The sequence below is a fragment of the Talpa occidentalis genome, unplaced genomic scaffold, assembly GCF_014898055.3.
Source record: "Talpa occidentalis isolate TD23 unplaced genomic scaffold, MPIMG_talOcc4v2.1 talOcc4.13, whole genome shotgun sequence".
In the NCBI taxonomy this organism is placed as follows: domain Eukaryota; kingdom Metazoa; phylum Chordata; class Mammalia; order Eulipotyphla; family Talpidae; genus Talpa; species Talpa occidentalis.
Genome location: NW_023601322.1, coordinates 62,166,442 through 62,193,680, shown reverse-complemented (window position 1 = coordinate 62,193,680; position 27,239 = coordinate 62,166,442). Strand labels below are relative to the sequence as shown.

The 27,239-nt window shown below is 35.4% G+C and overlaps 1 protein-coding gene across 5 annotated transcripts in view; it reads left to right on the top strand.

The window, feature by feature from the left end:
- Positions 1–27,239, top strand: part of TCERG1 (transcription elongation regulator 1) — a 62,162-nt gene that overhangs the window by 9,030 nt on the left and 25,893 nt on the right. For 3 of the 5 annotated variants that reach the window (XR_008551416.1, XM_037509004.1, XM_037509003.1), the window contains exons 4-12: positions 1,019–1,400; positions 5,534–5,776; positions 9,814–9,876; positions 10,974–11,174; positions 11,908–12,020; positions 12,869–12,957; positions 25,490–25,650; positions 26,747–26,803; positions 26,953–27,019. Coding sequence is in view for 4 of the 5 variants with exons in the window: in XM_037509004.1 (XP_037364901.1) it covers positions 1,019–1,400; positions 5,534–5,776; positions 9,814–9,876; positions 10,974–11,174; positions 11,908–12,020; positions 12,869–12,957; positions 25,490–25,650; positions 26,747–26,803; positions 26,953–27,019 (1,376 nt within the window). In the remaining variant the exon portion in view is untranslated. The remainder of the gene's footprint in view (positions 1–1,018; positions 1,401–5,533; positions 5,777–9,813; positions 9,877–10,973; positions 11,175–11,907; positions 12,021–12,868; positions 12,958–25,489; positions 25,651–26,746; positions 26,804–26,952; positions 27,020–27,239) is intronic. The other 2 variants (XM_037509006.1, XM_037509005.1) reach the window with 1 other exon arrangement.

The window sequence follows — 27,239 nt, the reverse complement described above, 5'->3', positions numbered from 1 at the left end:
GATAACCCTCTCGAAATCCAAGTTCTCAGACCTGGGCCAGGGGTGTACATGGAAGTAGGAATTACTAAGGTGTAGCATAACATAGTAGTCTTAGGCCTGCTCTGTTAACTGTCTGCACAAAATGTAACCTCGGTATTCCTGTGTGTGTGTAAGAAATAATAGTGTGCTTTTCATAGAAAATTGGTGGGGGGTGGGCTGCAGGAGCGAGGAAATTACCTATTGTCCTATAATATATGAACAACTAATTTTTTTTTTGCTATGTAACTTCAAAATTTTTTTTTATTTTATATATTTTTTACATCATTTTTCATTTTATGTACAGTGTATGTATTTTCCTCTTGTTTATAGTTCCCGCAAAATTCCCACCACTCATTCACACATCATTTTTCATTTTATGTACAGTGTATGTATTTTCATCTTGTTTATAGTTCCCGTAAAATTCCCACCACCCATTCACCTGTGAACTATCACCATGGTCCCTTGTGCTCTTCCCACCCTTGTTTTGACCCTAGTCCCTTCTCCCCCGCTGCAGTATGTCTCTGGTTTATAGTTGCCTGTTGATTTTGATTTTTACTTTATTATTAGTTTTTTTCCCTGATCCCTTATTTGGATCCTCTACATTCCTGCTATAAGTGAGACCATCTGATATTTTTTCTTTCTGCTTTATTTCACTGAGCATGATCCCTTCCAGCTCCATCCATGTTGCTGCAAAAGGCATAAGTTTATCTTTTTTTGATTGCTGAGTAATATTCCATTGTGTATTATGTATACCACATCTTGATCCAGTTATCTATTTTTTTGGCGTTTGTGTTGTTTCCATAGCTTAGCTATTGTAAATAGTGCTGCAATAAACATATAGATGCAGGTGTCCTTTTGATTTAATGTATGAACAACTAATTTTGATGTACTTTTTCTAAATTTTTTTTTAGGTACCATTTAAGACAAACTATAGTTGCATTAGCATTTTTAATGATAGTTGAAAGATTCTGTGATACTGACGATTTTGCTTGCTCTGCAGGTTTATTATTATAATGCTCGAACACGTGAATCTGCATGGACCAAGCCAGATGGAGTTAAGGTTATTCAGCAGTCAGAACTGACACCTATGCTTGCAGCCCAGGCGCAGGTTCAGGCTCAGGCGCAGGCACAAGCACAAGCGCAGGCCCAGGCCCAGGCTCAAGCCCAGGCCCAGGCTCAAGCCCAGGCCCAGGCCCAGGCGCAAGCACAGGCGCAGGCCCAGGCCCAGGCACAAGCGCAGGTGCAAGCACAAGGAGTAGGAGCTTCCACCCCGACGACCAGTAGCCCAGCACCTGCAGTATCCACTTCGACATCGTCATCCACCCCATCTTCTACCACTTCTACCACAACAACTGCTTCTTCGGTTGCACAGACAGTATCAAGTGAGTACTAGCCAGCATATATTTCCATTTAGGGGCTATGGAAATGGACAAGTAGGGACTACACTTCTGCTGTTTCTGGCATTACCCTAGATGTCATTTAAAATACTTTTTTGTCATTAAGACTTTCAAGTTAGAGAAGAACAGAAATTTACATTAGTAGAGAAATTGCTTGCCCACTTGAAATAAATGAAGCTAAACTGGGGAAGTGCAGAGTCAGCTATTCATCTTGGCCATCAGTGATGCTGCGCGTGCTAGGGTTTTGCAAAATAAATGTAAGTCTTGGCCCCTACTTACAGAGCTTCCAGTTTTTCTGATTTAGGAAGAAAGAATAATGTGTGTGAAACAATAACAGCATAGAATGCAAAATTATATTGTGAAAATAGAAGATAAAAGAATTCAAGAAACAGATAGGTGGGGGGTTGTGGTATTGAGGTTGTCAGCCCATCTGAGGTAGGGTTTGAATAGTAAGGATAGGCCTTTCAGGTAGGGGAAACAGCATGTTCAGAAATGATAATAAATGTAGTATATAGGATTGTTAGCAACCTGAGGAGAGAGAGTTTATATTGGTTCATAGATTGAATAAGAACCTGACCAGGTATGAGGAGCTTTAGAAGCATGCAGATGGATGGGGTAGACTCTTGACAACTATATAAATGCAGTATTATGGAAGATTTTCTGGTGCTAATTTTTTGGATAGTATTGAAATTGGGGAAACTTATTCGGAACTTTTCATTTCAGTTAACCTTGTTTAGAGGTGGGTAGGTTCTAGAATGAGATTCAGGCAGATAAACTGAATTGAGATAGAAGCAGTTAGAAAAGTAAGAATTTTCAGTTATAAAGCCACACAGTCCCAAAGATTAGATCTTTTCTAAAACGGTGAGGTGATTAGTAATAGATTTCAGGGATGAGGAGAGTAGAATCTATTAATGCACTTTAAAAATAGTTATTAATATTTATAATGCTCTTTTTTTTTATTTTTTTGATAAGTGTATGTTGCTACTTATTCTGCAGTCTGAGATTGAGCCCCTAAACATTTGGATAATGATTTTCTTGATTATTTGTTATGATACTAGTATAAAGATTCATAGTTACTCCTACAGGGTGATTATACTTTGGACTATTTTATTTATCTATATAATAGATGAGAGTAAGGAAAAATGGCGGCTTCTGCCTGAGCTTCAGGGACTTGGGAGTATTTTTGTATATTACTGTACTACCCTGTGAGGAATGAGGAATTGTAGTAGATTCAAATTTTATTTTATTGATAAAAGAAATAACTGAAGTAAGGCATGTAATGGAATCAGTTTTTTAAAGGCCCTGCTTGTTATTTTTTAGACATCTTTGGGAAGATGTACTTAATAGGAAGATGGAAATGATGCTTATAAGTCTGTTTTCTTTTGTAGTTAAAAGGTGAATTCTGATATGGAAGTCTGACAGTGTTATTAGCTACTTGGTTGGGGGAGGGGTTCCTTTGCCTTTTTATAGGTTAGTGCTTCTTAGGCAGAAAATGCCAATTTTTATGGGCTACCTTTGATAGTAATGGGAGAAGGGGGTTAATGACAGCAGTGCAGTTCTGTGTGGAGGCTCTCTCATGCTATTTTTATTCCATGCTTGTTTAAGAGAGAAAAAGAGTAGTGCTTTGTTTTGTTTTAAAGAAAGTGGGGTAGCTAAATACTTTATTTTATATGTATTTTATTTCTGGTTATATTAGTCTGTTAGTAGGCCCGTAATGGTCTTGTGATTATCAACTACTGCATTTAGAAATCTTGTCAGTTTTTGAGAAGCCTGTCCTTTAGTTCTTGAGAAGCCTTTATTCTATCAACAGAATAACAAAATCATAGTCTTACTGCCTTTAAGCATCAGTTTTGATGTTTTTTATGAATATTCCTAATCTGTTTTTATTTCACTGGATTCATTGTCATGAAGTGTTGTCATACTATAGTTGTATTATCTCTCCGTTAGAATCTTTCTTTTGTGCTTAGGGTCTGAGACTGGATTAGTGTATGTTGAGGCCTAGTGTTTCATTAGTTATTTTAGTAAGTGAGGTTAGTAGGAGTCTACTCACTTTAAAGTCCTAGCTGTCATTCTCCTAGTTAGCCATTTAATTCTTTCATTGTCTTTATCCCTTCCCCCTCATGACTCATGCACCCTGGTCAGATTCCTGTCAGCGTTTAGAGGAATGAAATGAGTGAATAGTTTTTGCCATCTTTTCTGCTTGAAATGGGATGCCTTTGTAACTTTTATCTCTTGATTATAGTACTTTGTATCTTAAGTTTAGTAATTAATATCTAAATACTGTTACCATAATATTTTTAAAAATGCAGCTGAACTACAGTATAGACTTGTGGGTATATGGGACCAGAATTTAAGAAAGTCATATTTTAATCCCAGTTGAGCATAAGCTCATTTTATCCTGTGCAAGTTTATGAAAAATGATGAACTCCTACTTCTCAGGGAAGTTGGGAAGAATAGCTAGGTATATTTATGGCCTTCATAGTAGATTACAAATGCTAAATGGTATGTGTATGGGACTGGGCAAATGTTGCATGTAATTTGTATTTTTCACACTGTTATAAAATTATATTAATGTGATACTGTACCCTAAGGCTAGGTCTATGCTAGACCAACAATTCATTCCTGGGCCCCTGAAGATTCTTGTTTGGCCCTGCTGTCTATTTAGCCAAGGTGAGTCCCTCATTAACAAGTATGAAATTGCTCACATCTTCCCAGCCTAAGGGAGTTTTATTGTTAGGAGCTGAAAGAAGATAACTGGCAATTTTTATTGTCAGCTGGATTTTTGGATGGTTTGTAGTAAAGGGTGTGCTTTCCATATGATAAAATATGAATAAAGACTGGGAAAGCAATTTCATTTTAATTATTAAATTCATTCTGAAGTCCAGTATAGCTAGAGTTTTAACTTTTTTCTTTACATCGAAAAAGAGATGAAGTATTTGTTGCCAATGAATTACCAAAATCAGTTTTGTTATGAAACTAGAGATGATGAATATGTAACAAAAATGTTTTATGTTTGAGAAATGAAGCTTTTGCAAAAGTATGAAATCTGAATTTTACTCAGTTTTTAGGTCACAATTTGATTTTAAATGTGATTAATAGAGTTGAAATGTTTTATTTTCAATACTTAAAATTAATGTATTAGCAGAAACCAAATTTCACATTCTCCTGGTCTCTCACACTGGATACCTGAGTATCCTCTTCTGACTTTTTAATTTTAAAGTGGAGACATTCAGGTTGTTTTTGACTCCCATTTGTTCATATCCAGTCAGTCATTAGTTATTTGCGTTTTTTTCTCTCTATTCTTTGCTTGGGCAATTCCAGATATGTTGATACTGATTTTCCTACCTCTGTTCTTTTTTTATGCATCTGCCAGGTAAATTAATGAATTTAGCACTGATTATTACTCATCCATACAGAATCCATCATTTGCCTCCTCCATACTCTTTTTTTTCATTCACAAAGGCCTGCAAATAAATACGTGAATGCAGTCTTACAGAAAATTCAAACTCTAGTGAAGCATATATAGTAAAAAGTCAAAGGTATACACAAAATATAACAAGTTTCCAGTCCATTTTCATTTTCCAGACCATTTCTTTGCATTTACATAAGTTTCACCCTTTCCCCACCTAGAAAAGTACAGACTCCTTAGCTTCTATCCTATGCTTGTTGTCTTTCCAGCCACAACTCACTGTTGATATGCCTGATGTTTTATTAGTTGATTGCTTGCCTTCTGTTATCTAAACAATTCCTTGTTCACTACTCTTTGCTTATACTCACTTTTCCTACCACCTGTTTATCACCCATTTTCTCACTTGTACTTGTTGAAATTCTGATCTTTCAAGGTCTGTCATCACAGGTCTCTACCATAAAATTTTCTGTATCCATTCATGGTTAGAAATGGTCTTGGGTCTTGATTTATACTCCTGTACTTTTATCCCATTTCACTTTGTAGTTTTGTTATTTTTTTATATATCATTCAACAACTGACTTTATTTTCAAGATTTTTACAAATTTCTTGCAGTGCATGGAAGGGGCCCCTAAATTCTTGTGAGTGAATGATGAATGATTAAACCGTTTTATGAAGGAGTGATACATGTTTTTGTTTTATCTTTTCTCAGCACCCACAACACAAGATCAGACCCCAAGTTCTGCTGTTTCAGTTGCCACGCCTACAGTTAGTGTTTCAGCTCCTGCTCCCACAGCTACGCCTGTGCAGACTGGTCCCCAGCCGCACCCCCAGACGTTACCTCCTGCTGTTCCTCATTCAGTACCTCAGCCTGCAGCAGCTATACCTGCTTTTCCACCAGTAATGGTACCTCCGTTTCGTGTTCCCCTTCCTGGCATGCCAATTCCACTTCCAGGTAAATCAATAAATTAAAATACTCTTTCCAGCTATGTTTTCATATTGTCAGTTAGTTTGTTTTCATGTGTCTGTTGCATTTGAAATTTGCCTTGAATCTCACCTGTTTGGAGTGTTTTTTGAAAGATTCATGGCTAACTGCAGTATTTTCTCTTCAGTTTTGGTAAATGTCCTTTTTGTTGTTGTTGTTTACATGTCTTAAAATTAGCCCCACATTTAAAGTTACACTCATTTTGGATAACGGCCTCAATGAATTAAAAATGATGATCTTTTCATGAATATGTTCTAAATGCAGTATTTTTAAGGGATTGAGTATGAAATCAAGAATCACAGGCCGTATTACTTAATACAAGTTGAATGATTTATATACGATACACTGTTCTAAGCACTCTACATGTAATAACTCATTTAATTTTCACAATCATCTTATGAGGTAGGTACATAGACAGGTTAAATGACTTGCCATGGTCACATAGCTAAGCATAGTATGGGAATTTGAGCCTCCCGATTCAAGTACCATACTTTCAATAACCCTGTTATACTGGGACGAAAATTTGAGTCACTTAACTGTAAAAAATTCGCCTACACCACAAACCAGAGGTTTCCCTGTAACAACTGGGAAATAAGTATAATGTGCACCATTTAAAAGCTTGAATATTATGGTGGATTCATGTGTTCTGTTCATGGGGGGGAGCCATTACAACTAGCGAAAGAAGTAAAAGATTGTGGAACAGGATTCTTAAATAATTACGAAGTAATTTATTATTTAATGTAGGGATTAATCACGATAGTGTTGGGCATCCTAATTGGAATGACTTGCTGCTGTGATAACACATTTAATTCTTACCATGGTCTGTTCTAGTATTGTGGTCATGTTCACAGGGTCGGTTTATAGCAGAGATGACTAGATTGCAGGCCTCGTATCTCCATTTCACATCCCTTGTGCTGTTATTGCCACTTTACTAGTTTTTCTGTAAGAATAGGATCATAATGCAGCTGTTTCTTAGATTTGCATACCTTATAATTATCACTATCGCTTTCATTGTCTTTTTCCTCATGCTACTTTGAAAAGAACACTTTCAAATATTACACCTTAGCAAGAAAGAAATAAAAAATTTCAAGAATTGGTTAGAAATACCTTTTACATGTTGTTGATATGTGTTGGCTAATTAAATGCCCATGATATGATGTTTAAAAAACTCAAATCAATTAAAAGTAAGAAAATCCAAACTGTTTTCTCTCATCTAAGGTTACTCTTTTTCTTAAGGCAGGCAGCTGGGTACTTTTCTCTTTGGATATACTTTTTTAGGTAACAAAGTGATAAATGGAGAATAGTTGACTTTCTTGCCATCTTGGTTTCTGAGTGTTCCAGAGGAGTTGGAGTTAATTCTGTAGAGAGACGATTGAGAGAGCATGATAATATTATAGTATTGATATTTGAAAAGCTATCATCTAAAGGAACTTTTGTTTTGCTCTAAAAGTTCTTAATTAGACCATGGAGTAAAAGGTACTGAGTAGCAAAATGCATTTCTATAGAAAGTGGAATTCTGTGCAATAAAATCCCTTCAGTTACAGCTATATTTTGATGTCATGGTCTCCTCTGATTCAGACCCCATCATTAAAAATTTTAGAACAGATGATAGTTACCATTTCAGTTACTATATGAGGTGGGACTTCCAAAGCTTGACAATAAAAGGCACTTAATAAATGGCAGCTGCTAATGACATTTTATAGGTAAATCAAAAGAGAACTTGAATTACATAATCTCTAAAATTTTGTCCTTGATAACAAGATTCTTTGGAGTGGGAACTGGTTTTATAGAAAGTAATGAATGGCAACATTTGTTTATGTAGTAGGGCATCTTTTATATTTGTGTTCACTCATTTCTCCTTTTAATTCAGTCCTCCAAAGTACTTCAGTGAAAAAGAAAGAAAAAGATGACTCTTTACTTTCCCCCACAATCTTTGGTTTATGTACAAGGAGTTTTCTCTCTCTCTCTCTCTCTCTCTCTCTCTCCCCCCCTCCCTCTCTCTCTCTCTTTCTCCTTTATTTCAACTTGGTGGTAAGGGGAACACAAAGGAAGATGTAATTTTTCTTGGAGTCTTAAGTTATGTATGGTTCTCTAGTGAGGATGATTTAGGAAGGGGTATGGTCAAGCAAGATGAAGGAAAGGAGTGGAATAATTAGGCAAAAGATAAGAGTAAGAGGTAGAATTGAGGATAGTAAATTAGGTTAGGATAATGGCATGTCTACTTCTAAGAGTATATAATCATATTTGGAATTCTAAGAAACCCATTGTCGGTGACATCAGATTTATCCAAAATGCAAAATGGAATTTTCTATTTTCCTAATAGGATATATTTTGAGGATAGCGTTGTAGGAAAATTGAACATTGCTCTTTAACAAGTTTAAAATTTTTGATGTGTGATGATTTGAGTCTTCATAATAAACATGTTATCACCCTCAGAATATCTTAAGAGTTTTATCTTTTTAGTACAGAAAGAAACACAGTCTTTCAGTATGGTCTATACATTGACAGTCCAATGTAAGAATTCTCTGTTAGTTGGTCCAGTTGATATTTAACAATGGCGTTTAAGCCTAAATATAAGTTTTATTTTCTTCTGTTTAAGTTGTATACTTAAATTACTTATTGGATAATGGTTGTGGAGAGCAGTCTTTGAGAATAAAGTTCATATAGTCTTGAGCATTGAATTTCTGGTGCAGACTTAATTCAGTGGTCCTGCAGATGGCAGTGTTTATACTAATTTAAACCTAATGCATCCTGCAACTTTCTTAACCAAATGCATTTTTCTATGACTTAATTTAAACACTAGAGAAAATAAAACTGTACATGTAACTATTTGATATAGTTTTATGACCCAGTGCTTTTTTAAAAATTGGAGTATTTTTGTGTGTGTGCGTGTGAACATATAGGTACGTTATTTACAAACCCAGGAGTTTAATTTTAATTTTTATGCCTGATAGAAGTTTCTTTTCCTAATTTTACTGGGAAAAATAGTTTCATAATTCAACATTTTCATTGGCACCGAACTAGTTTTTGTCTTTTTAACAGGAATCAGAAAATAAAATTTAATTCTCCTACCCTTTTCTTCGGCCTTCAGCCTTCTCCTTTAAAACAGATTTAAATTTCTCTTAATTAATTTTGGTCTCCTCATTCAGCCTTCATTTCCCAGCTTTTCTTTTCATCTCTTTTTTGTCATCACTATAATGCATCAAGATGAGTCTTCATTCTTCTGCGGAATGTATGTAATTTTCATTCTTTAATAAAAAGTGCTGTTCCTTTAGCTGGCTTAAGAGAAAGAGGTTTCTGAAATGATCAGCCCCTGTGGTTATTCACGATATTCAAGGAGCTATTTTCCTCTAACGTTGGAAGCCCAGGGAATTCTCTAGACCACACTAAATATGGATATTTTGTAATTATTTGAATGCTAACCTCCTCTTCATCTTTGCCCTTTCTTTTAATAAAAATAACTACTTGCAGGGAAGATTTGAATCTATGGTATACTTTATTTTCTTTCTTTCCAATCTTTTTTGTCCTATCTTACTCTTTTTCTACTTTAGTGTTGTTCTGCTCCATGCTTCAGCTCCTGTATGTCTTTCCCTCTTAGCAGCAGCAGACAGAAAGTGTCTTGTCAGTGGCATGCTGCATCTGCCTTTCAGTGGTATCCAGGCAACAGCAGCATGGGTTTGCTGTCCTGTGGGAAAATGTCCCACATGAGAACTTATGTATATGTAATGAAGGGGCTTGCCTTTGTTGAATTTAAACTCTTGAGACTCCTTCATCTATTGTCAGAACTGGATTGATAAAAAGGTAATTGATGCTGTAATTTAGAATTAGTTATGTTTGGATTGGCATTACTTCCCACAAAATGTCGAAGAGAAATTTTACTCCATTCTTGGTCTTTTTCATTGGAAATAGCACTCTATATTGTAGTGGTAAATTACTCCCCTGAATCCCAGTGGTAGCTGACATACAATGGCAGCTTTCCAACGTATGCTTGCTTATCCATTTTACAGGTGTAGCAATGATGCAAATAGTCAGCTGCCCGTATGTAAAGACAGTCGCTACCACCAAGACCGGTAATTTTTAAAACCATCTTAGTTTGTTTTGTCTGTAAGTTGGCATGGTAGTGAATGTTGTTGTTTATCCTTTTATTTATTTATTTTTGCCCAAGTGAGTGGATTTTTTTATATTTTTCTTTTCAATGAGCAATATAAATGCAGTTGTCATATTTGGCCAACACTTAATTTTCCCAATTGCCTGTAGTATTAGCTTCTTTGGTTCACAAAAGCAAATAAGGTCAGATCACTTTATATCTTAATTTTTGTAATAAGTGTAAACAACTTCATTCTCATATTCATAACATTTAATTTTATTTTTTGATGTGTTTTTAAGTTAAATATAAAAAAATCATTTCCATGTGTAAAGTGATGTGATTATGCTTGCATGCTAGTGAATATATGTGTGTGAATATTTGTGTGTATAGTATAAATTTACTTTTTAAAGTTTTGGTAGATAATTACCCCACACTTAAATTGTAGTACAGAATTCGAGGATCCTTTTTTTTCCTCCCAATTTTGATTTATGTATCCCTAATTACATAATATCAGCTTATCTATCTTGCATAAAATAGAAATACTGGATTGTCTTTTAAAAAAATAGAAACTTTGCTTTCTTTTAGGAAAAGATTCAACTGAGAAGGAGGGGATACAGGGATTTTTAGTCACTTAATGTTAGTAGATTTGATAAACTCAGTTATTACTTAAAAACTGAGAGTTGTATTCATATTCTTTTAGAACTAGAAAATAATTTTTTCCTCAAGAAATACGCTTACCAGATTTCATTAGATTTGAGAAATTATCTTAAATGAAAATATTTAAGTAGAGAACATAATATTTTAAATAATTTTTATGTTAAGGTTCCATTTAGGAATGGCCCAAATTTCTAATTATTCTTAAGGTACTTCTTGGGTTGAATTTTTGAATCTGATTGAATTTAGTCACTAGATCTAAAACAGGGAAATAGATTTAAGTAATTAAATCACATTTTATGAATTTTTTTTATTCCAACTGACTCATTTATTAATATTTAACAGAAAGATTTAGCTAATATTTTAAAGTTTTATTTGTATAACAATTTGATACTTTGCTCTGACTTTTTATTATTCTTCTTTTAGGTGTATTGCCAGGAATGGCCCCTCCTATCGTACCTATGATACATCCCCAGGTTGCTATTACAGCTTCACCTGCTACCTTAGCTGGAGCAACAGCAGTTTCTGAGTGGACTGAATATAAAACAGCAGATGGGAAGACTTATTACTATAATAACAGAACATTAGAATCAACCTGGGAAAAACCCCAAGAGCTAAAGGAAAAAGGTATAGTTATTTTAATGACTTGGTGGGACATGGATGAACTATGATATTATACATGGAATGCTATTTGAAATTTAGAGTTAATGCCCTTTTAACATGTTTGAGGGATTTTCTAATTACACAGTTATTGGATTATTTATTTCTACTGTATTAATAAATTGAAAATGTTAAAATTATTTGTTTTAAAAGTCAGTTCTTACATGTTCATTTTTTTCATCTGGAGAAATTAAATTATACATGTATATTTAAATATTTATTACAAATATTGTCAGGAATTGTATTATTATTCTTTATCTGATTATTGTTATCCTTGCATCTGGTGCTGATCAGCAAGGAATGTTTATGTTGTCTGTCTTCTGGAGAAAAAAATTAGGCCCTTGGTGTCTTGGATAAAGCAGACTCTTAATTTTTCTGTAATATAAGGTCTTTTCTGTTATTAAGTATCTCGGCATCTGTATATTTCAGCAAAAGTGAATGATTATTACAAATGATGTATGAATAAACTGAGAGACTTGATGTTCCTCTCAAGTCAGGAATTCTTTAGTGACAGTTTCCCAATTGATATAGCAAGGTATTTGAAGTATTCATTATATTCAGAGTAATGATATTACAGAGGAGAACATTTTATCTTTGTGTTTAATAATCAGAAATGGAATACCCTTAACTCACAGTCTCTGAAAGTTCTTGGAAAATGGCATCAAAATCATTAAGTGATAGTATTTTAACTTTTTAATAGAAAAATTAGAGGAGAAGATTAAAGAGCCAATTAAAGAACCTTCTGAAGAGCCTCTGCCAATGGAGACAGAAGAGGAGGATCCTAAAGAAGAACCAATAAAGGAAATAAAGGAGGTAAAAGGCTACATCCCGCTTACCTGGAAACCAGTATTGATTGTTGGGTATAGGTTACTTGTAATGGAACATACATTTGATAAGATTTTAGTTAAGTGCTACGAATCTGAGATTTTAGGAGCCTTTGAAGTTTCCAATTATGTTTTTTCTTTGGCAGTGTCATTAGATTCCTTTTTTTTTTTTTTTTTTGGTGGGACCCTTGCCGGTGGCCAGGGCATGAACCGGCGCTGCAGAGGCTGTGGGCAGCCTCACAGCCCAGCGCTCAACTGCTGCGCCACCAGGAGAAGCCCTTGAAAGAGAGGGCCTTACACCAGAGCTTAGACCTGATCTCCATCCTCTTGACTTGCATAGTGGTATATGTTAAAATTATAAGTACAACTTCGTATTTGGGCAATGTTCATTATATGTAATCTGTCCTCTCCTGTTGTGTCCTGGCGTGGATTGATTTTTGTAAAACATTAAAAGAACCTTGCTTTTTGGCAGCCTACTTTATTCACTGAGGGCTGATGGTATTCATTTTTGTATTATTAAGAAAGCAAAAAACCCCAAAAAAACCTTAAATGGAGAGGTCTCAAATTTTCTGTGTTGTAGTAGTTCCCCATTTCTTTTCCTAACCAGATGGTTAGTGAGTCTGATACCATCTGCTGCTACTGGCTTCTGTTATGGGAGAATTTGGCTCTGGCAAGGGGCAAGGATTTAAAACTTTCTTTGAAATTCCTATTCAGGAATATCTTCCTCCTGTGCTAGGGCTGGACCTTGTTTCAGTCGTACTTTGAGGTATTTGAGTTTTTGGAATATTCAGGTATAGTTTGTGATATTAATTAAAACAGTAGTAATATTTCCCATAGGAACCCAAAGAAGAGGAGATGACTGAAGAAGAAAAGGCTGCCCAGAAGGCAAAGCCAGTAGCCACTACACCTATTCCTGGTACTCCATGGTATGTACTTGGCCTTACTGGGTTTCTTGATTGACTGATTTAGCCATACCTGATTATTTCAGGATTTATTTTTAGATTTAAAGAAGTATACATCAAATACATGTCTTTTTTACTGAATACTTTGGTTCTTACTCATTGTAATGGGAGCATTCAGACCCAAAACTCAGTTGTTACAGTTTCTTCCTCCCTTCTTGGGACTCTTCATTAATGTTTGTTGCTCATAATTATGTGAGATCCTGAATCTACTTTTTATTTTGTAATATTTTTAAGACTTACTTTTGTATCTAGATGTGCCTATATCCACATAAGTGGTTATGTTTATAGAACTCTGTAAGATCATGCTTGTTCATCTAAGTGTTGAATAGCCCACTTTTTCTCTTTTGTTTTTTTGGGGGGTTTCCCTTTCCTTTCCTCACATCAGTGCTTCCTCTCCTGTAGCAGTTTCGACTCATTCAAAGAAAAATATGTGCACGCTACACGTTGCAATGAGTTGGCTTGTTTTTTAAGTCTTATAATCTGTAGATTCCCCTCCAGATTGTTTTCCTTGCTCTTAAGATTTATTTATGCAAGAACTGGGGTACAGGCCCAGATGTGCAGGAGGGTGAGAGGATTCACCAGAGACAAAACGGGGAACAGAACAGGCAGACTGAAATACACTGCTGAGGGGAGCAGCAGATGATACAAGAGAGGTCTGCCACGCCATGTGGGTATCTCCTGGGGCTGGCCAGGATCAAACCTGCACTGCAGAGGCTGCCAACAGCTTCACCGTGCTGTGCTCAACTGCCTGCGCCACCAGGGAGGCCCCACGGTCTAGATTTTATTACTACATCATTGAGGTACGTTAAATAGTGTCCTCCATTCCTAAATTTCCTATAAATTAGCATGTAGATAGATATGATCAAATTCAGATTTGACCTTTTTGGCAAGATGAGTTCATAAGTGATGACATGCCTTTCTCTTAGGATGCGTGCAGTTGTCTGTTTTCGTGACATTAGCATTCTTTGCTGATTATTATGGCCCAGATCAGTGGTTTTCAACCAGCAGTTGTTTTGCCCTCACTCCTCCACCCGCAGAAGATGTTTGGCAATATCTAGAGATGTTTTTGGTTAACTTGAGAGATGTTAATAGCATCTATTGGAAGCGGCCAGGAATGCTCACAGTGTCCTACCATTCACAGGTCAGCTCCCTACAAGAATTAATTTTCTGGACCAAAATGTCAATAGTGCTGAGGTTCTAAAACCTGGTGCTGATTCATAAATTATTAAAGGTTGAAAGTGGTGAAAATGTATTCCTATCATTTTTCATGTATTAACTGGAATAGAGATTTTTTGCCTTCCAATATTGATTATTATATATGAAAAGAAGAATTTACTATTTTTAGAATGAGTTGGCTTGAGTATTACAGATTCACAGATTTAAATTTTTTTGTTTCTTTCACTTACTATCCTTATTGATGTTCAGTTTTCACTTTTTTCTATGACGATGTTCTAGTTTATCTTGTATATTTTGGATCTCAGACCTAGATTCAGGCATTTCTCCAACAGCCCTAATTTCTTCTTGTAGGAAGTGGCATTTTTAGGCCACTGCGTGGGATCTAGGTTTAGTTGTTACTACTGTGAATTAGTCATGATTTTAGACCGCTTTGGTAGACACAGATGGAAGATATATGCATTTAAAGATATGTCATGATTTCACTTGCATTTCAGGTCTGTAAGATTTTTACCGAACTTCATCTGTCTAAATTCATTATGTCCTTTCCTGTTGAAAATCTTGTTTCCTGGTAGAAGCAACAGTTACTACTTTTCTCACATATAAGTTGTAGAGTAATAATATCAATGCTGTCTCTAAAGTGTGGTTACTAAAAATAGCTTAAACTTTTTTTCCCAGTTAACTTTCATGTTTAGGCTATATTGTACTAGGGATGTATTCAAATTATTGGCCTTTGAAATAGCTGTTTTCTATAGTTACTCCACTGACTTGATGCATAAGCTCATTTAAAAAAGCAATTGTGTAAAATATTGATTACAGAGTCAAAGTTCTAAGAACTTTATGTAATCGCATCTGTATGAAGAGACTGCATTTAGATTGTGGTTTTCTCTGATTGAATATTGTACATGAAAATCCATCACCAGCTCTGAACTCCCCCAGTCTGAGCTTTGTGGACCTCATTCATTTTCAGACTTGGGTCTGTCCTCGAATTATTGAAATTTTCTTTTGGAATTTGCTTAATTCTCTTCATCTAATTTTTCATTTTCTGGAATACTTTAATTTACAGGTCAGATCTCTTGGGTTTATTATTCTCCAAACCTTTAACTTTTAGAATTTGTATCCACAGTATTGTATACTTTTGTGACTCATTTTCTAATTGATCTTCAAACTGTTTAGTTAAAACTGGTAGAAGTTATCATGTGCTCGGTTCTCTTCAGAACGTTAGTTTGAAAAATCATGCTTTCAAGTTCTACCTAATTCCCTTCTCTGGCTGTTGAGCCCCCTCTTATTTTCCTCGGTTGCCTCGTTGGGACTGGATTCTGGTTTTGTGAACTTAGTTTGCCACTTTACTGGCATAGTATCTTTATGAAGCTTTTCTGTGTCCATCCAGCTGTAGTCTTGATGCTCCCGTGAAGGGTCATTGTGTCTTTCCTTCAAAACAGCCATGTATCCTTGACTTTTCTGTTCTTTTCTTTCACTAGGCAAAGAATTTTATTAACTTTCAAACAGTATTCCCAGGCTGCTTCAGCTTGCAAAGAATGACTTGTGTGTGAGCAAAAACTGTAAAGAGCTACAGTGTCCAAAGGGACTCAAGCTTAAAATTGTTAGAGATCTATTACCAGATCCATGAACAAAATTTTATAAAACATGGTGATACTATAAATAGCAGCTCCCAGTAACTTCTTCAGAAGTCGACTCAATTTAGTTTGCTTTATTCTTGGAAGCCTCATCAGAATTCTCCACAAGGTCTGCAACTCATACAATCTTTTAGATATAGGCTTAGTTTTTTTCCCCCTATAAACATCTAACAAGATGATGGCATCATCACCACCCTCTCCCCTCTCCGGTAGCAAGTGGTGCTTTTCTACCCACAGATTGTTTGGGCAGAACTTCAGCCAGTCTCTTTAAAGACTGCACCGAGCTGACTTAAGATGCTGGACAGTACTCTGGCAGCTGCTTTGTTTCAGCATGACCAACATGCTACTTGAAAGTGTTTGCTGCCAGAGATGCCTGAGCTTTCGGGTTGTTAAAGTATATCACTGTTCCTTGATGGGTGAATACATTCACCTCCTCAACTCCGGAGATACTGTTTACCCCTAACTTCTTTTTTTTTTTTTTTAATAGAGGCATGCTTTATTTATTTATTTATTTGTTCGTTCGTTTTTGTTTATACATGCACTGGGTACAGTCAGAAGCGCAGGAGGGCGAGAGAATTCACCAGAGCCAGAGCGGGGAGCAGAGCAGGCAGAAGGACCGAAGTACACTGCTGAGGGGAGCAGCGGGCGGCAGGAGAGGTCTGCGCGCCATGTGGGACCCTCCTCCAGTGGCCTGGGAGCAGCCGGGGATCGAACTGGCGCTGCAGAGGCCGCGGGCAGCTTTGCAACCCAGCGCTCAACCGCTGCGCCACCGGGGAGGCCCTACCCCTAACTTCTTTAAGGAGAACTGAAGTTTTTTATCATATATGCTGTAATTGTTCTGTGAGCTACTTTCTTTCTGTGAACAGTACCTTTTCCATCAAGGCGTGCTTGGCCTGCAGTTTAGCAAGTTTCTCCTGGTTGGAGATGGATTCTTTCATCTTGTTGGAGCGGAGAGGTAATTGTGAGGGGGTACCAGGGCTGGTGCTTCTGCAGAGCAGCTGAGATTAGGTGCACACACATTGTTGCGTACTTTTCTCTTCCTGGGTCTGTTGCTTTGTTGTTGCTCCCCCGGCCCAGAGAGAAACCCTGCACCTGTTCTCTTTGTTGGGACCCCAAGTAAGCCCAAGTTTGCTGTATTCACTAGATTTAAGTGAATATAAAGCATACGGTTGCTTTTTCTCCTATGTTGGGACTCTTATTTCCTGATTTTTCATGGCACTAGTTTGATTGTTTTTAAAAAATTCGTAAAAAGAAGCCAGAGTTAGAAGCATTTTTGTGTTCATTGCACATCTCTAAGATAGGTAAAGTTTTGTTTGTGGGTCTAAGAGAATTTTTATTGTTTTGACAGATTTTAAAAGGCTACCGATCAATTGTAATTTTTTCCATTGCTTACTAAGATTGCATCATATAGTTTTAGCTAGCAGTTATTTTTAGTTTTGTACAAAGTGCAGTGTGAGAGTTGCCTGTATTTGCCATGTCATGTTTATAGTCTTTGTTGGGTTTTAACTTAGGACAATTTATCTATGAACATTTAGTCGCTTATGGTTTATTGGGCTGGCACAGGGTCTTTGTTTTTATTTACTTATTTAGCCCTATGTTTTTATAGTTCTTTATTTTTTCATATTTTTTTTACTCTGAATATTTTATGTAAAAATGGAAACCTTGAAAAATTCTTTATAGAAACACCTAGATTGACCATCTGTAGTTATTTTATCATGTTTGTTATTTCACTTATCTGCCCATCCCTAAATGCATCTGTCAGTCAGTCTTTTTGATGCATTGAAAGTTGCAGGTATCACTATGCCTCTCCCTTAAGTTACTCTACCATACATGTTATTAGCATAGGGTAGTTTTGTGACAAAAATTTCTTTGTCCAAAGTTTTTTTTTTTTTTTTTTTTAAAGATTTATTTATTTATACAAGCACTGAGTACAGTCAGAAGCGCGGGAGGGTGAGAGAATTCACCAGAGCCAAAGCGGGGAACAGAACAGGCAGAAGGATCAAAGTACACTGCTGAGGGGAGCAGCGGGCGGCAGGAGAGGTCTGTGCGCCATGTGGGACCCTCGCCCGGGAGCCGGGTATCGAACTGGCGCTGCAGAGGCTGTGGGCAGCTTCACAACCCAGCGCTCAACCGCTGCGCCACCGGGAGGCCCTTTGTTCAAAGTTGTTTTAGTTAATTCTTAAGTGTCTTGACAACTTCTAACTCTGCATTTACCACTAGTACTGTTAGCATTATATAAGCAAACTTGTATTTTGAAGCCAGAATAATAGCACCTCCATTTTAAAATGGTTGCTATTGTTTACTATAACTCATACAATCTTTTAGATATAGGCTTAGTTTTTTGCCCTGTAAACATCTAACAAGATGGCATACGTGTCTTAGGATGGTTCTAATGGAAATTCTTGAAGAGAATTGTGCACTGTATAGTTGAATGAAAATGTGTAATACTTCCCTCCTCCAACTTCTGCTTTTAAAATTAATGTAAAGAGACGTCAAAACAGAAGCATTTTGTGTTCTCTAGGATCGTTAAGCCTTAGTTCTCTTATTCCATAAGAAAAGGTGTTTGGTTCATTTCCTCAAAAGATTTTGGTTTAACACTATATAATATAGTCTCTCATTTTTTATTGTTTTTGAGGTACATTTGCCATACAGCTGCATATATTAGAAGTTTATTACCACATTCAAATAAGCATATTTAGTACCCCCCAACTTTGAATCTCTTTGTAGTCTGTCTCCCTCTGTCCCCTTCTACAATGATCTCCCTGCTTTCTGTTTTTATAGATTACTTAGCATTTCATAGAATTTTATATTAAGAATCATGAATTATGTGCTTTTTTTGGTTGAGCTGCTTTTTAAAAATATAACTTTATTGAGATAAAACACATACTGTAGTTCATTCATTTGACGTATACAATGTAATGATTTTTATATAGTCACAGAGTTGTGCAACATTCGCTATATAAAGATTTATTTATTTATGCATACAAGAACTGGGGTACAGGCCAGAAGTGTAGGGGGTGAGAGGATTCACCATAGATAGAGTGGGGAACAGAATAGGCAGCTTGACTGGAAACACACTGCTGAGAGCAGCAGGGGGCGAGTGGGGAGAGGTCTGTTGTGCCATGTGGGTAGCTCCCTGGCCAGGGATCTAATTTGTGCTGCAGTGGCTGCAGACAGCTTCATAGGTTGCGTCTTAACCCCTTGCGCCACCAGGAAGGCCCTCACTATAGTCATTTTTAGAACATTTTCGTTATCTCCCAAAGAAACCCCATACTTGCAGTCATTTCCCATCAACTCCCTTGGTCTTAGTCAACTGCTGGTCTACTTTCTGTCTATATTTATTTGTTTTAGATAGTCAATATAGATGGAGTTGTATAATAATATGGCCTTTTGTAATTGACTTGGTAATTTCTTTCACTTAGTGACACTGGTTGAATATACTGATAAATTCATATCAATATATCAGTATACTAATATATTTAATGTATACCAATATATTGATATTTTGGTCCCTTTTTTTTGTTTCTGTTTTTGTAAGTACAACTGCTATGAACATCTTTGTCCAGTTCTTTGTGTGGGCATATGTTTTTGTTTACCTTGGGTAAATAACTGGAAGCTGAATGGATTAATTATTTAGTATATATGCTCAAAAGTTTTCCAAAGCAGTCCTAGCATTTTGAAATCCCCATTTGCAGTGTATGAGAATCCCAGTTGCTCACCATTCTTACTAACATTTGGTATGCTCAGTTTTGGAGAATTTTAGCCATTCTAGTGGATGTTTTACTTTGTTTCTCTGATGTATAGTTGTTGTTCATACATTGTAAAAGTCTGTGTTCATATATTTTGCCTACATTATGTTGGGTTGTTTTTCATGTATTGAGGTATAAGAGTTCTTTTAAATATTCTGAATGCAGAAGTCCTTTTTCTCATTTATTTCTGTGAATATTTTTCCATTGGTCTGTGACTTGCTTTCTCATGTTTAACATTCTTTCAAAGAGCAAAAATTTTTAATTTAGGTTCAATTTGTCAATTTTTTCCTTTTCTAAATTCTTTTGCATTTTATAAATAGCAGTTTTATTCTAATACAGAATAATCTTATACAATAAAGTGATCAGCTTAAAAACCTTAAAAAAAGTTTTGTTCACAACTCACATTAACATTTGTTGAGTTCAATTTTATGGATGACGCATATTTTGTAATTTTTTTGCGTTTAAAGAAACTTCCCAAGTAAAGGCTGTAAAGGTTTTCTTTCATGTTTTCTTCCAGTTTTATTGACTTTCTTGCAGGTAGGTCGATGATCAATTTTGAGTTGATTTTTGTAGATGGTATGAAATAAGATCCACGTTCATGTGTTCCCCATGTGGGTTGTTTTGAGAAGACTTTCCTTTTTCCAGTAATTCCATTAGTACTTTTTGCAAAAATCCCTTGTGCGAGTCTTTTTCTGGACCCTATTTTTTTCCTCTTGATTTATTTGTCTGTTTGCCAATCCCACATTGTCTTGATTACTGAAATTTAATAAGATTTGAAATCAGGTAAGGTTAATTATTAAAAAATTAACATGATTAATTTACAGTGTGTGTATTTACATGTAAATTTTGGAATCATTCTGTCACTTAAAAAAAAAAAAAGGCCTGGAAATTTGATTGACATTACATTGAATCTGTAGATAATTAAGGAAATTTCACATCTTAACAAGTGTCTTTCAATTTATTAACATGCTTTATCTTTCCATTTATTTAGGTCTTAAATATCTCATCAATGGCCATGTATTGCTAGATTTAGTCCTAGATATTATTTTTTTTTTTGTGCTAAAGCAGATTTATTTTTAAATTGTATTTTCTAGTTGGTTGCTTTTTAGGAAAATAGAATTATTTTTGTGTATTAACTTTATATCCTAGAACCTTGCTAAATGTATTGTAATTTTGTAGATTCTCTGGGATTTTCTTTTTCTTTTTTTTTTTTAATTTTTTACATCATTTTTCATTTTTAAACAATATTTGCTTCCCCCAACCCCCCAGGTGCAGTCCCCATAGAGTTACCTTCACCCGTGCGCCATCACCTTAGTCCTCTGTGCTCCTCCCTCCCTTCCTCTGATCCCTCTCCCTCCTCCTCCCCTGCAGGATGTCTCTGATTTATAATTGTGCGTTTTTGCTTTGTTGTGTTTTGTACTCTTACTGTTTTTTACACTGATGTCTTATTTGGTTCCCCTATATTCCTGCTATAAGTGAAACCATCCAATATTTTTCTTTTCTTTTTTTTTTTTTTAAAGATTTATTTATTTATTTATACAAGCACTGGGTACAGTCAGAAGCACGGGAGGGTGAGAGAATTCACCAGAGCCAGAGCGGGGAGCAGAGCAGGCAGAAGGACCGAAGTACACTGCTGAGGGGAGCAGCAGGCGGCAGGAGAGGTCTGCACTCCATGTGGGACCCTCCTCCGGTGGCCCCGGAGCAGCCTGGGATCGAACCGGCTCCTAGGGGGCTGGGGGAAGCTTCACAACCCAGTGCTCAACCGCTGCGCCACCGGGGAGGCCCCATCCAGTATTTTTCTTTTTCCTTCTGGCTTATTTCACTGAGCGTAATTCCTTCTAGCTCCATCCACGTTGCTGTAAATGGCATGAGTTTATCTTTTTTGATTGCTGAATAATATTCCGTTGTGTATATATACCACATCTTCTTGATCCAATCATCTATTTTTGGGCATTTGGGTCTTTGTAAATATTCTGCAGTTAGAGTGCTTTTATTTCTGATACTTTGGTTTTTAATGCCTTTTATTACTTTTTCTCTCCTTATTGCTGGTATTATCAGTGCAGTGCTAAATAGAAGAGTTGAAAGGGAGCATCCTTTCCTTGTTCCTGATAGCAGATGGAGACGGTTTGATTGTTTATTATCAGGTACAATATTAGCTGTAGGCTTTTCATAGATAGCCTCCATTTATTTGAAGAAATTCCCTACTATTCATGTTTGCTAATTTTTTTAGCATAAAATCTGCATTTGTGAAAAGTTTTTCTCCTTCATTTTTTTAATATGGTGAATTACATTGATTTTTTTTTTGCATGCCATCAAGCTTTGCATTTCTGTGATTAACTTTGTGATAGGTAGATTAACTTTTTTATATATTTGATTTGATTTGCTAATACTTTATTAAGGATTTCCTGCATCCATATTTATGCTGGCTGTTGACATCTAATTTCTTTGTAATGTTTTATGTAAAGGTTCTGCTAGTTTCATAAAATGACATGGACAGTGATTGTGTTTTTCTTATACACTGAGATATCTTTTTAATTGCTGTAATGTTGCTTACAGCACTGTGGTGACTGGTGATTTCTGCTCCTCTGGTTTTACTGGAAAAGTTTGTAAGACAGTATCACTTTTTCCATAAGATCTTGTGGGATTAACAATACCATCTGTGACCAGGATTTTCTTGGGAAGGGAGAGGTTTTTAGTAACAAAAGGAGTTTTCAGATTTTCTTCTGTCAGTTTTGGTAAGTTGTATTTTTCAAGAACATTGCCTACTTTATAGTCTGAGTTTTTTACTTTGTTCATAGTATTCTCTAATGTCCTTTAATTTCTGTATATGCGATGATAACCCATTTTTCTCTCCAGAGAATGGTGGTGCTGGTCTCTCTTCATCATTGTAACTGGAATTTCACCTATTTTGTTGGTCTTCTCAAAAAACCAACATTTGCCTGGTTGTCTCCCGTCTGCTTTCCCTTTTGTTATTTTCTGTCACTTACTTTGGGTTTATTATTTTATGCTGCTTTTTCTAGTTTCTTATAATTCACTTAGCCCATTAATATTAGTTCTTTTCTAATAAAAGCTTTTAAAGCGCTAGTCTTTTTTAAGAACTGTTAGTAGGTAGCATCCTACAAATTTTGTTGTTTTGTTTCCCTTGTCACTCAGCTCATATTATTTACTTTTTGATTGTGTCTATGATTAACAAATGTTTAGGAGTCTGTTGTTTCATGTCCAGATTTGGGGTTTTTTCTAGATATACCATTACTAATTTAATTGCCAAATTGCTATGTGGTCATAGAATACTTTCTATGATCTTAATACTTTCAGCTTCATTAGATTTGTTTTATTGTTCAGCAATATGGTCCATCTTAGTATTGTGTTTTGGGGGTTCTGGTTGGTCTCTCGATTGCTTAGCGTGGTGGTGATATGCTGTAATTGTGCAATTGCCAATTTCTGTAATTTGGTACACTCATCTGATTTGAGGGTCTATTGATAGGCTTATACACATTTTGCCATTGTTCTGTGCTCCTGCCTTTGTTATCATTGTGAAGTGGCCCTCTTTATCTCTTACAATATTCTTTATCTTGAAAGTTCGCTTCATCTGTTATTAAAAAACCATTCCTACCTTTAAGCTTTATGTTTTCATGGTTTACCATTTTCTGCCCATTTACTTTAATCAAACTTTCTATGGCTTCAGGTGTAAATGTTGTGTCTTATAAAGCTTATAGTAGTCTTACATTTTAATTCACTCTGTCAATTTTTGTTTTTCAGTTTAAGTCTAGACTAGTAACTCTAGTGAAATTTTTCATGTGGTTGAATTTAGAGTATTATTTGTTTTATGTGTCTTACCTGTTTCTCCTTTACTATCTTTAGTTGAATTTTTAAAATGTTTTTGCTATTCCTTTTAATTAATCTGTTAGCTTTTTTGGTGATACCTCTTTTCATTCTTTAGAGTTGTTGGTCTAGAGATCATAGTAGACACACCTACTGTCATAGACTATGTAGAGTCATTGTACACTTCACATAAAATGTGGAACCTGTGCTACCAAATATGTGCTTTTCAGACCCCAGCCCAGTGATGTTTACATTATAGCTGTCATATGTACTGATGTATATATACACATATTAGGCAATATTGTATTTTCATATACATTTTAAAAAACTTAAAGAGGAAAAAAATCTTGCATTTTGCATTTTTGTTGTTTTCCCTTCATTCCTTAAGGCACTTATTTTCCTTTAGTATCGTTTCCTTTCAGCCTGAAAATTTTTCTTATAGTGTAAGTCTGTTGGAGATAACAAAAACCCTTTAGTTTTCCTTCATATGAGACTATTTTCTTACCCTGATTCCTGAAAGATATTTTTGCTAGCTGTAGAGGTATGGATTTGCAATTCTTTTTTCCAGAACTTTAATGTTGTTCTACTATACCCTTTCCTCCGTGGTTTCTGGTAAGATATCTGAGCATTAGACTTTGTTGTCCTGTTTGTGCCATTTTTTTTTCTTAGCTGCTATCAAGAAATTTTCTTTATTTTTGATTTTTTTTCTTGATTATGTTCTATCTAAGCATAATTAATTTCCTTGAAGTTTATCCTGTTTGGGGTTCAGTGCACTTTAATTTCATAAGTTCCTGAGACTATTCATTCTTTATTCCCCCCTCTCTTTTTCAGCTGGGATCTCTGTTGTTCTCTCTTCTGGTTCATTGTTTCCTCTGTCATGTACATTCTGCTCTCAGGCCAATTCATGAAATTTAATTTAACTGTATTTTTCATTTCTAAAACTTGTCTTTTTAAAATTTCAGTGTTTTACATTTGCTATTTTTCTACTGGAGAACTCCTGTCTTTTCATTCACTTCAAGTTTTATTTTTTAATTTAAGTTATAATTGCTGCTGTGATGTCTTTGATAATTTCAACATCTAGGTTACCTTGGACTTGGCAGTTGGTGGTTGACTTTTGATTATCTGGCCACAAAGACCTGACTTGTATTGGAGTTTTAACTGCCCTGCTGCCGCCACCATGCCATTCAATGGCTGTCGGCCACCGTTAAGGCAGAGGTTTAAGGGAGGAAAATGGGAAATTTGTACTCTTACAGTTTCTCTAAATTTTGGCACTTTTCCATATTTCTGTTTATTTTTTAAGAACTTTACAGAGTCCTCATATACTTCTTTTTTCTATTTTTCTGAACTGGTTGTAATTACCAGGAACAGTGGGCTGTGGTGGACTACATTGCCATAGCACAATTGGTACTTCTATCTTTGTTTTATATTGGATACAATCAGATATTAAAGACTTCATACAAGTTTGCAGTTGAGTGTGTAATTTTGGTTTGTTTAATACTATGTAGTAGAGGTATGATGCTGTGGTTTGATATTTAGCTTTAAATCTGTTTAACAGCATTTTTGTTGCCATTAAACTCATTTGTAAGAGGTTAAGGGTTGCGAAGCTGCCCGCAGCCTCTGCAGCGTAGGTTCGATCCCCGGCCGCTGGGCGAGGATCCCACATGGCGCTCAGACCTCTCCTGCTGCTCGCTGCTCCCCTCAGCAGTGTATTTCGTCAGTCTGCCTGTTCTGCTCTCCGCTCTGGCTCTGGTGAATCCTCTCACCCTCCCGTGCTTCTAACTGCACCCAGTGCTTGTATAAATAAGTAAATCTTTAAAACAAAAAAAAAAAGGTTAAAATATAACACTCTCAAATTGAGTATGCCAGATCAGATACTTCAATATTCTAAACTGATCACAAATTGTTTTATTTTTCCTGGTTTTCTCCCGTAATATGTTGAATTGCTGTTTAACCTTCGCTGGTCTTTTCCATGCTAAAAACCATGTTTACTTCTCTATAAATAGCTTTTACTAATATAAAGTGTCCTTCCCTACCATCATCTTCACTGTGACAGGGAAAGAACTGACTAATTTATGTTCCATAACATAAGAAAATGATAATGGAATCTATTCTTAGGTGTGTTGTTTGGACTGGTGATGAGCGGGTCTTCTTTTATAATCCTACCACTCGTCTCTCTATGTGGGACCGACCTGATGATCTGATTGGAAGGGCAGATGTTGACAAAATTATTCAGGAGCCCCCTCATAAAAAAGGAATGGAAGAAGTGAAGAAACTAAGTAAGTTTTAAATTAGCAGTTATCCTCTAATTTTAATATTCTTTTAATTTTTTAATAGAAAATGTGAAGTTGCCTAGAAAACCTTTTTATTTTCAAGGAACGTAAGAAATTTGAGAAGTGGAAAATAGACTGTTATGCTAGTTTAAGTTAAGTAATAGAATATAGGAAATAGAGAATTTGGGTAAAACTTTTTTTTCCTAAATTATATATATGAAGATTCTTGTCTCTATCAAGATTTCTAGTATAAGACATGTTGGATGCTTGCTCCATGATTATTAATAATAAGACACTCCTCGGTGAACACTGTGACACCTTTGTAACCAGTAATACAGTTTTTGAACTAATCAAAACTGTACAGACTATCTTAATATTTTTATGGCTTATGAAAGTTTTATTAAATACAAAAAAAGCAAAATTTTCTAAGAATGAAAAATAAGATGAAATTAAAGAAGATAAGCCTTAATCCTGAGACTATAGAGACACTTAAAGATTAACTTTTAGTCTACCTCATGTTTATACAGTTTTACAGTATATATATAATAAGCACAAATGTTTGTGCACAATTTTTATTGCATGTTATTGGTAATCTGTCTTCGTGTTGATATGATTGTGTTTTTATAAAATCTCTCCATAGAAGCATGCGAAATGAATCATTTAACATTTAAAATGAAGCAGGTCCTAATACTTCTTTTAAAATAATTGAGATATCTCTGTAGATTGCATATATCATGTGCTAACATTTTCTACTTATAAATAATTTCCAAATCAGTGAAACTTTTCCTATCCTAGTGCTAAAGATCAGCAATAGCTGATTTATAGTGATAATATTGGTAGTATTTTATCACCATAGTTTTGAATTATACGAAGAAATTACATGATTTCACAACTGCAAATGTATTATAAATATTTCAAAATGATTTGAAAATTTAATGTAAATGCTGGATTAATAGAGGAGGTTTGGAATTATCCTCCTCTCCTTAGTGTTTTAAAAGGACTGTTATGAGATATTTTATATAGCCAGTAATTTTTTAAAAGAAAATGTTGTATAATGTATGCATATAACTATCAGTAATAATATTTTAAATGTTTTTGCCAGGGCACCCAACCCCGACAATGCTGTCCATCCAAAAGTGGCAATTCTCTATGAATGCAAGTGAGTCACTAACTAAATTGCAATTTCTTTTTAATACAATAAAAGCAAATATTGTGGTAGTGATTAGCAGAAGGATTCATGCCTATATATTTCAATTACTGCTTGCTTATTTTTATTCTGACAAAATTTAATTAGGTTTTATCTTACAGTTAAAGAAGAACACGATTTAATGGAAGACCTTAATGAAGATGAACCTGTTAAAGCCAAAAAACGGAAGTAAGTGATACTGATAGTTTATGTGGTTCAGGTAGACTTTACTTTTTAAAAATTGGTTAGGTCTCGTTCAGTTCGTGAATAAGACAGGTAATGTGTATGTTGTTAGAAGGCAGAACTCATGATTACTCTCTTAGACCCAATACTAGAAAACTTTGAGAATGTGGAAATGATATCCCTTATAAGTTGCTGGATTTGCAGGAGATTTGGTTATTTATATATG